Genomic DNA, 10918 nt, shown 5'->3' on the forward strand with positions numbered 1-10918 from the left:
TATATTTTGTGCGGGTACTCTGGTTTTATCGTGGGCGCTGTGATAGTCTAAAAGTAGGTATGTTGTTTTAAATGTTTGCAATTTTAAGTTTAGTTTTATACAATAGTATCATTTATCGGTTTGGTAACTTTACAAACTACTAAACAAAAAAAAACTAAGTAAATATACCTTTGAGTAAAATAAATATTAAAAAGATAAAAATATCCAGATTTTCGTAAATTTTTACTTTCCACAGACTTACGAAGTTGCAAGTTTTAAGAAATCGTAACACAGTCCAAAAAATCTTTATTTTTGTCTCTTATTACGTCTAAAGAGCTGACTTATTATCTAAAAAAAAAAAGGTTGGAAGATTATTATCTAAAAAGAAAAAATAAATAATCATAAGTATCGAAAACAAAATAAAAATCTACCCACATGACTGTGTAATTTACGTCTAGTAACGAATTCAACTCAAGTGACCTAACCTACATTCATAGCATCGATATATATATACTTATTGTTATTACCTATTGAAGACACTGCGCTAACCGAAGACAATATTGCATCCCTAAACTGTCAATTTCCAACAGACTGCAACAAGTGACGCCATAGATTTCCTAGTAATTCACCATACACTAGGCAGGAGAAATGGACATAGATAATTAAATTTATCACTTGGTATTGCGGCAGACGTGGTTGAATGCTCTTAGGCCTTACTCAGTCTAAATTCATGTCAATTCAGAATTCACGGAGCTCCATAGAATCTAGAACCTAGTCTACACGCATTCTGATTCTTTTAGATTAGGTATGAATTTCTTCTCTTATGTCGTTTTAGAACACAAATACTTTCATAGCGTAAACGTCGGAAAACGTACAGATGTGCACGAAAAGCTTTTCCTTCGTATTTCTCCGGAAACGTTCGTATTTGTCATGCTAGGTCAGACAGTGTCAGTACGTCTTGTACTGAGACGGACGTTCGTTCGTTTCCGTAATAAATTCTTTTCGCACTACATCTGTATGTAATTTTTGGTTCATTGAACATACACTCCGCATCCTCATTAAGTTTTTCCAACTTGAGTATTTTCATCGTTTTGATTGTAAAATTATTTATGTAATTTTGTCACAATATCCTCAGTGTGTTTAACTTCAGAAATATCATCCAGTACAGGAAAGGTAAAAATTGTTTCACCTTCTGCTTTAGATTTTTTTCTTGCGTATTTTACTACTGGAGAACCGACCTCATTTTTGGTTAGCACTACGCCCACATAATGTTTTATAGATTTTATAGTACAAAATTTCACCAGTAACCAATCACCTTCAATATAACTGTCATTAGAATTACGGATCTCCTTGTTTAAATCAATTACGTCTTCGTAATGACTCTTATTCAGTGTATTCTTACAATAATTATTGTTACCATTATTTTCGACATCAGTCTCAGTTTCATTTAAAGTTATTAAAATTTCTGATCTTTCTTTACATTGTTTCATCGACTTTCTTTCTTTCTTTTCTTTTTTGTTTTGTTTTCTGCGGTCTTCAATGTTTTCTTCTTTTACTGTAGTCGTGTTGTTTGTTTGCTTCTCTTGCCGAGTCAACTTCTCATTTTCTTCGTTTTCTTCATCGTCTTCCTCATTACTTCCATTCAGTAGCTCCTCCCAATACTCCTTTCCATCACTGTCTTCGTCATATTTAATTTCAGTCTCACTTTCACTCGAAGTTGTTGAATAATTTCTCTTTTTGTATTTTTTCAATGCCTTTTTGGCGCTTTTCCCTTTTTTTTCGTGTTTTTTGTTGTCTTCCATTTCCTCTTCTTTTGATTTATTTTTGTTCTTTGACCTTTTCTCTTTTTGCTTCGTTTTATTCTGTTTTTCTTGCTTTTCCCTTTCTGCTTCTTGAGTTCTTTTATAAACATCCTCACTTGTAATAACTTCAGCCCCATTTGCCACACGTTCTTGGCATTTTAACTTACTGTAACAATGAATTTAACTATTACTAAAGTATTTTATTATTGATACGTGAACTAATTTTGAGTGCACTTTAAACCATTTTTTTACCTACATACCTACATTTTATAAAAATGAAATCTCTATCAAAATGAACAGTGAAAAAAATGTTGCAGCTAGACAAAGGAAGCATATTACATCAAGCAAATGTGTTATGTTATAAGATATACCTATACCTAATCTCAATTATACCTCATTGAGGGATTGATTAAAAATAGGTACTGATGATTAAATTAATATAAAATTTCTGTGGGTACTTATATAATATGTATCTCTTAAAATGTTCATGACCCCTGATATCGGGAAAGGGAAACATATGTTCCACTTTACCCGGTTATAGTAGTTCCCGTTACCCCGGTATTTAATTTATAGCTCATGTTTTTAATCACCTTAAATTTTCTTATTTATAGAGTAGTTTAATTAAATTTAAATGCACAACATGAAAATAAATCATATAAACTAATACTTACTGATATCGGAAGTCTTCGGACATAACTTTTCGCTACACAAATCACTTCACAAATAATACACGTCCAACTCGTATCATTGTAGTGCGCCAACTGATTTTTTGTTTTTGTCAAGGACGCACGACCATTACACCTAGCACCATATTTGTTTTTGTTTTGGAACTAAACCCTAGTTATTTATTTACCAACCGACAAATGACCAAGCTAAAGCTTATGGTTCTAGAAATACGAACTAGTGTTTCCCTTCCCCCGTAGTCCCCCTTACCCCACCTGACCTTAAGTACTAGTACCAAAATGAATCACCATAACTTTAAAAATACTATTTCCTTCCCAATGCCCTTCGAATTCATATTTTATGGAATCAGACATCAACTCTACAATAAAGTGTTATTTGTTACACTGTAGATAATTGCATGTTAAAGAAAATAACAGACCACCAATAAAAACTACTGCGCTTTTTAAATAGAACACTCAGTTCTGTCTTGCATGCAGTTCTTGTAACACTTTTCACACGCACAATGGATATTCAGTTCGACCAAACATTCAAAATATCTTCTACTGCTTTATATTTGAACCTAGGCCATCCTTCACTGACTATAAATAAAGCATGGGCGACCAAGTTATTTATTTTCTATGCTATTTACACTCCAAGTTTCGTATCTTTCATTTACAGTAGCCTCTTCGATGACTTCACTAAAATTTGCACCAACTTCAGCCTGGCAGCAGTATATTGTGTCATCAGCTTCAACTACGGACTTTTAACTATATATAAGCAACGTTTCATCAATATGATCAGAATAGTTGAAGAAGACTTGCGTGATTCAAGAGAGTTCATTGATGAAGACGAGAAAGCCGTTAGAGAGTTCACTGCTAAAGGAGTATATGCTTCTAAGTTTTGGACTTCTAGTTGCTTGCTTTGTGGTGCCATGTTCTTTTGCAAAGGTGTTGTCGGCACCTCTTATTCCGCTTTTACAGGGAATTTCAAACCAGTCGCTATACAAGAACTAATATATCCTTCTTATATAGAAGAAAGGAAGAATGGTTTTCTTATGTACATAATTATTTTTGGTTCTCAAACGTTTTATATCGTCTTCTCAGTTCTTATGTATGCTGGGTTTAATCCGCTAGGTCCGATATTCTTAATGCATGCGTGTGGTCAAATTCAAGTAACTATTCAGCGGGTTCAGAGACTTTTTTCTGATGATGATATTGATGTTGATGATTTATTGAAGAAACTGAAAGACATAACACGGCTGACGCAGCGTATTTATAGGTAATTAAAAAAATGGTAGAATATTTAAAAAAAGTTAATAATATTTACCTACCGTTACATATGTCTTTTGTTTCTAGTTTTGTAGACCAAATACAGCATACTCATCGCCTGTTATATGAAATGTGCATCAAAACAAGCGTCATTTGTCTTTCGACATCCTTGTTTGCTATTACTGAGGTAAGGCTTTAAATTTTCATTACTAGTATTCTGTAGCTGGTTACCAAATGGTCTTAACTTGCGCCTTCTTCTTGCACCTCTTCCGAGTGATTTACTTGAAAAATTTGATTAATAGCTTCTGTTATATTATTGTGCATTATGTTCGTTTACAGTCTTACAAGGAAGGCAGTGTAAGCTTCGACCTAATTTGCTACACCTTTGCTTGTACTGTACAATGCGGGATTCCGTGCTACTATTGTGAAGTTCTCTTGGGCAAAGTAAGTTTTTCTCTAACTTATATTTTAGTTCTACAGGTTAAATTCATTATTATATCAAAATTCATGCTTTTCACACCATTTGAGGCAATTTTGGGTGTATACTGAGGTTTACCAATCCTTCCATACTTAAAGATCTAGAACTTTTAAACATGGTAAGATTGTTCCTTCAAGCTTCGTGACTTCCAGTTTCATTCATGATTTTTTTACTTTTGTAGGTCTTCTTTGCGTTAGGCTGTCTCAGTTTCGTCATTTTTATTATGAACTTGTAGTTTGAGAGATTTGGATTTTTTCAAGCTGTACCTATGTGTTTTTTTGCCATTCGTATTATTATTTTTTTAAGTTTTATAAAATCGCCGTTACGCTTCTTTTATTTTAATTAACGTTACCCTTCAACTGCGCAAATATATTGTGTACTAATACATCATGTCAATTCTACAGTGAAGGTAGCGTTTTTTGTTTCAATTATAAGTAATTGCAGGTTGTAAAAAATAACAGAGCGTACAAATGTATGCATAAATGCCCGTAGCACTTAGTTTTGTGTTATTCACAGTTCATGTTCTACGCACACAACGGATATTCATTTTAAGAATATATTTTGTACTTCTAGCTATGTTTGTTACTTTGGTAAAAGCGCCTTTGGTATCTTGTGCTACGCCCTTGCAGGGTGACCATGTACCTAATTTGTGATATGTAACACCTCGTGTACCATGGTTTTGCATGAAATAAATAAAATGAAATCTCTTATTCTTCCCTTATGAAAAAAAAACAATTATATTACACAAATGAACGCTTCCTTGTTAAAAAGAAAAACCGGCCAAGAGCGTGTCGGGCCACGCTCAGTGTAGGGTTACGTAGTTTTCCGTATTTTTCTCAAAAACTACTAAACCTATCAAGTTCAAAACAATTTTCCTAGAAAGTCTTTATAAAGTTCTACTTCTGTGATTTTTTCATATTTTTTAAACATATGGTTCAAAAGTTAGAGGGGGGGACGCACTTTTTTCCTTTAGGAGCGATTATTTCCGAAAATATTAATATTATCAAAAAACGATATTAGTAAACCCTTATTCATTTTTAAATACCTATCCAACAATATATCACACGTTGGGGTTGGAATGAAAAAAAATATCAGCCCCCACTTTACATGTAGGGGGGTACCTAATAAAACATTTTTTTCCATTTTTTATTTTTGCACTTTGTTGGCGTGATTGATATACAGATTGGTACCAAATTTCAGCTTTCTAGTGCTAACGGTTACTGAGATTATCCGCGGACGGACGGACGGACGGACGGACAGACAGACATGGCGAAACTATAAGGGTTCCTAGTTGACTACGGAACCCTAAAAAGGGAAAATATCAAAATAAGTAGTTTTCTTGTGTACATTATTTTATGTCATTTTCATATCTTATGTAACAGACCAATTTTTTTTTCAGGGTGAGCAGCTCCGTGTTGCCATATACGAATGTGGCTGGGAGAGGTTTTGGGTTCCGAAGAGTCGCTCAATAATTCTAGTGTTGCTGGCCAGAACCGCGCGCCCTCTAGGGATTTATTCTGTCTTTTCTACTGTCTCTTTAATGGCGTTTGGAGAAGTAAGTTGAAATATTTCAATTTTACTACTTTAATTATAATGTCAACTGGATATAAAGTTGGAGAATTTAGAATAGGACCAAATCTGGATATCTAAACGATAACACAAGGAAGAAAATGGGAAAGAGATGAAATAGTTTGTCGGTAGATAACATTTTATGTTATTTTGTGTTTTTTGCCCCCTATTAAATTTTATTTTTTTGATGCTCCAAAAGAGAAGCAACTAAAAGATTCTAGAAACTGTCCGAATGTATTTTTCTTTTTGTAAAAAATAATTACAGATTTTTTGGAGGTACATAGTTTTCTGTCAATGAAAAACACTTTGATGATAGTATTCGATGCTGTTACTCGAAAATACCAGTAAAATTTTTCAGATAAGATTTTTTGATTGCTTGATTCCTCTGTTTTGTGACATTACTTGATAGTCACGATCAGGGCTCGGATACCGGTTTAATTTTCAAACCGTTATCATGTACTCGCGGACAAACCTTTAAATTTCGTTTTCGCGCGAAAAACCGCTATTTTTAAACCGGTTTTTAGGAGAACTCTTTCATAAAGCTTACGTGCGATTAACTGGTTTAGAACAAAAAAAAACAGTTTATTCCGCAGCATGGTAGGTAATACTGTTATAACCAAACAAAAAACTCGCTGCGTGAACGTAGGTATTTAGGTGCGTCTCGCCGCTTGTCGAATAAACCGGTTTATTTCTGTTAAAATAAAGTTCTCATAACGTTCGCGTTCTTTAATCCTTTCCGTTCCGAAATAAACCGGTTTTAACCGGTTCCGAGCCTTGGTCACGACATCCTAAAACCCTCCACTAGAGATGGGTAGGGGTGAGTAAATACTAAGTATTTACCCGTAATTTACTCAAAGCACCGAGTAAATACTCGTATTTACTCATTTTGGTGAGTAGAAACTGTGTACAGCCACACGCTAAGGCCGAGTACCTGGATTACTAAATGGACTGAAATGATATGGAATCAAATGGTACTTAGGCGTTGCATGTGCCTGCACAGACTGCATAAAATAAGGTGGGAGGCGATAGCAAGGGATCCTATTGGCCTAAGTCCCTACTTCCCTAGCCCTAACTTATTCTATGACAAGGATGTCTGTACCGGGAGACGTATCGGTAACAGACGGATTCCCTACGGGGGGGGATCAAGGTGGTTGGATGGATACTTGCTGCCGATCGCCCAGGCTCAGACGACCGATTAAGGCTAAAGGAGTCTTATGCCACAGCAAGGGTACCTGTAAAAAAGGTGGTGGATGGGAGTCTCTACTCTCAGAGTGTCGCCCTGAGCAAGCAGAGGTTTTAGGTATGGAGGTAGTGAAACACCAACGGACAATTGGTATCCAGTTTGAAGGAATAGAGTTACGTCCGATACAGCCGCTGTAAAGCAGCTTCCCATCATTCCCGCTGCCGTCGAGAGTCGCCAGGATGTTTAGACAACAGATTTCGTCAGCGCATCGCGCTGATCCGCGCAAATCAATCTAGGGCATAAGCCAGCACAAACATAGTGTAGTAGTTGCACTTTACACGGATGGAATACAAATAAGATTTACATATGTGTGCTATAGGTAATATTGTGTATATAAGGAAATATAATTTGTAAATAAATCAGATACCAATTGTCCGTTGGTGTTTCACTACCTCCATACCTAAAACCTCTGCTTGCTCAGGGCGACACTCTGAGAGTAGAGACTCCCATCCACCACCTTTTTACAGGTACCCTTGCTGTGGCATAAGACTCCTTTAGCCTTAATCGGTCGTCTGAGCCTGACAAACTACAAACTGTTACCTAAAAATAATTTAAAAAATGAGATTTAAGTACTTAGTCGTGTTCATTTTAACTGTGTGGACATGTTTAAATGAGATTTATATTATTAGAAGCTTATGGGAGTCTTAGTTTGTCGAAAAAGAGGTAATCATTGTAAGAAAAAAATAGTGATAATGTTTAGTTAGCAGTTTTGTTTTAAAAAAGCAGGTATTTACAGTAAAAGTATGAGACTTAAATAAAATTGATGTTCTAGATAACGGCATGACGTTCGGAAGTGATTGTTAATGTGGCACTTACGACCTTTTATTAAGGGTTTTCTAAAGAAAACTCAAAAATGGCTCAGCTGATGACGTTCAAAGTACTAGTTTTGTGTTTTGTATTATATGGACAATAATTTGACCGTTTCTGGATATTTTTCCAACAACGAATTCGAAAGTTATAAGGGTATAAACATTATTTCGGGCTTAATTATCGTTTTATTCCAAAACTGTTCATATTATTAAAAAACTTTTTTAGAAACATTCAATTAATTTTTAAAGACCTATCAGATGATGTATAACACACTGGTAATTTCTGAATTTTATTTTTGTGAAAAATAGTTACATGTATGGAGAGCACGTCTTTAAAATAAAATTCATATAAATTTGATTACTTAACTTAGTAGCCGATAACAAAATACACCAATATTTCTAATTTGTATTTCCATTTCAGCACGCTAAATAGTTTATACCCACCAATTTGAGTAAAAACGAGTAAATACGGGTATTTTGAGTAAATACTGAGTATTTACTCGATATTTACTCTTGAGTATTTACTCACTACCCATCTCTGCCCTCCACAGTTTTGAGCACAGTGTCGATATTGTGTTTCAAAAGAAGTCAGCCTTATGCTAGGGATGTGCCCACGTGTTTACTTACTATATTCCAATTTATTGTCAACAATTTGGAATCCATTTTCAAATAAAATGTTTTTGTTTTGTTTCAGGTAATAAATCAGGTGTACAAAATTTTAAGTGTCATTAACGCTCAACATCAACGCTTATAAAAAACCGGCCAAGAGCGTGTCGGGCCACGCTCAGTGTAGGGTTCCGTAGTTTTCCGTGTTTTTCTCAAAAACTACTGAACCTATCAAGTTCAAAACAATTTTCCTAGAAAGTCTTTATAAAGTTCTACTTTTGTGATTTTTTTCATATTTTTTAAACGTATGGTTCAAAAGTTAGAGGGGGGGGGACGCACTTTTTTTTCCTTTAGGAGCGATTATTTCCGAAAATATTAATATTTTCAAAAAACGATCTTATTAAATCCTTATTCATTTTTAAATACCTATCCAACAATATATCACACGTTGAGGTTGGAATGAAAAAAAATATCAACCCCCACTTTACATGTAGGGGGGGTACCCTAATAAAACATTTTTTTCAATTTTTTATTTTTGCACTTTGTTGGCGTGATTCATCTACATATTGTTACCAAATTTCAGCTTTCTAGTGCTAACGGTTACTGAGATTATCCGCGGACGGACGGACGGACGGACGGACATGGCGAAACTATAAGGGTTCCTAGTTGACTACGGAACCCTAAAAAGGAGTCACAGATAAACATGTAGCAATAACCAGTTTCAAGAATTGGGATTATTTTGATTATAATTCAAATCAATATTTACATGAAACAGCAAAAATGCCTGTTTGCCACCGACGTAAAAAAATGAACGTATTTACTAGGGATTGCTTACTATGTAATATTTATTAAATTACGCCAAACTGCTAAAAGAGGGCACCGCTAGCGCAAAAAGCAAACGGGCCACTTTGTTGCATACGTAATTAGGTACAGTCAACCAATTGGAACCCTAGGCCACTCTACAACCATGTCAAAATGACAAGCAGTAAGAGATTTGTTACAATCTGATTTATAACGTCACTATGACATAGTTCTACAGTGGCCTTGGGTTCCAATTCTGCCGTCCTAAGGTAAAAGGCAGCTAACCGACAAAAGCTAGTTTTGAGATAATCGCAAAAAACCTTCTTTTTTGAATTTCTACAAAACGGATTAACTTTTTTCATTATTTCTTTTTGTATATAGTAGGTATAAGTGTTTACTTATTTTAGACATTATTTGTGTGTTTGTACAGCGACTGTTTTTTTTTTAATTCGATAAAAGCCTTTTTGCATAGTATTAAGCTTCAAAAATGGTAGATATTACTAGTCAAGAAAGCGGTAAAACATGCTTTATACGGTCTTCTAATCTAGGATTTTCTCTTCAACTAGGCTATAACGCCGTATATAATCACATACTATCTTATTGCTTAGCAACAATCCCCATCTAGCACTCGAGATTCTAAGTTAAAGGCAGTATCGTAGTTATTCGGCCTTTTTAATTAGTATCCTAGTGAGTTTTCCAGATTTTCGACTGTACTGCTAGTCTAAAATAACGCATACTATCAAAAAAATCGTATATACGGCTTTATAGATTAGTATATTTGGAAGAAATTGGAACAAAATGCAAATACGTCGTTTAAAAACGTATGTATTAAAGAAACAAGAAAACGCCATTCTGTCCCTATTTACTTAAAAAAAAAACTAGATCTATCGATTCTTTTTGGATAGTGATAAATATAATATAATAAACTTTTACAGTACACAATAATACCTGCTCTTTTAAATTAGTCAGTAAGTAGTCAATTATTAGAATCTAATCGTCATTTTTCCTCAAAGCCTAGATGATAAGAGTGCCGTCTGTATACTAAACATACGTGTACTAATTCGGAGTTTTGTGGAAACTTTCTTACGTTGCTAATGGAAACAAGTTAGTAAGTAATGATAAAATAGGTCAATTTGTTATTTTGCTTTGAAAAAAAGGTCAATTTTTATATCATATGTCATATGTCAATCTATCGCGTCACTTCTGAGAATTGGAGGCAAAATAAATTATAATTATGTAATTTTAATGCCAAGATGAGAGGTAGAACAACAACGGGTTTTAATTGTGACCAATCTATCTGCAAAGGATTTGGATTACTATGAAATTGGCCGCACAAGATGTGAGTTAGAAAGCAGTTTACACTACCTACTACCAAATGGTTTCGCATGAATTATACATACAGTTTAGAAGAATTTCATGGTCGCTCCAAAAACCTGGCTCTTTTCTATAAAAAAATTTAGAGAAAAAGATAATATAATTTTTTTTTATACCACGTCGGTGGCAAACAGGTATACGGCCCGCCTGATGGAAAGCGGTCACCGTAACCTATGGACGCCCGCAACTCAATATAATTATTATGTGACGAACAGTTTGCAAACAAAAAACAATTTTACCAATTTCTATTAGAGATTGTGCGAATATGTAGCAATAGTTCAGTAAGCTAAAGAGCGTCATTCACTGCGGCTGGTTATATACATGAA

The 10918-nt window shown here is 34.6% G+C and overlaps 1 protein-coding gene across 1 annotated transcript; it reads left to right on the forward strand.

Annotated features, from left to right (window-relative positions):
• The first annotated feature begins 2967 nt into the window (after positions 1 to 2967).
• On the forward strand, positions 2968 to 7489 carry LOC125234235. Its single transcript, XM_048140443.1, has 5 exons — positions 2968 to 3722; positions 3800 to 3899; positions 4052 to 4156; positions 5590 to 5745; positions 7424 to 7489. The coding sequence occupies exons 1-5, from the start codon at positions 2968 to 2970 to the stop codon at positions 7487 to 7489; spliced, it is 1182 nt and encodes a 393-aa protein (XP_047996400.1).
• The last annotated feature ends 3429 nt before the right edge of the window (positions 7490 to 10918 follow it).

The sequence above is a fragment of the Leguminivora glycinivorella genome, chromosome 15 (assembly GCF_023078275.1).
Source record: "Leguminivora glycinivorella isolate SPB_JAAS2020 chromosome 15, LegGlyc_1.1, whole genome shotgun sequence".
In the NCBI taxonomy this organism is placed as follows: domain Eukaryota; kingdom Metazoa; phylum Arthropoda; class Insecta; order Lepidoptera; family Tortricidae; genus Leguminivora; species Leguminivora glycinivorella.

What these genes read in the sequence shown, in the direction of transcription:
- LOC125234235 (XM_048140443.1), top strand. Translation starts at nt 2,968, where the DNA reads ATGGATATTCAGTTCGACCAAACATTCAAAATATCTTCTACTGCTTTA. An exon ending in CCTTGTTTGCTATTACTGAG is followed by an intron (nt 3,900 to 4,051) that starts GTAAGGCTTTAA and finishes GTTCGTTTACAG; the next exon opens with TCTTACAAGGAAGGCAGTGT. An exon ending in GTGAAGTTCTCTTGGGCAAA is followed by an intron (nt 4,157 to 5,589) that starts GTAAGTTTTTCT and finishes TTTTTTTTTCAG; the next exon opens with GGTGAGCAGCTCCGTGTTGC.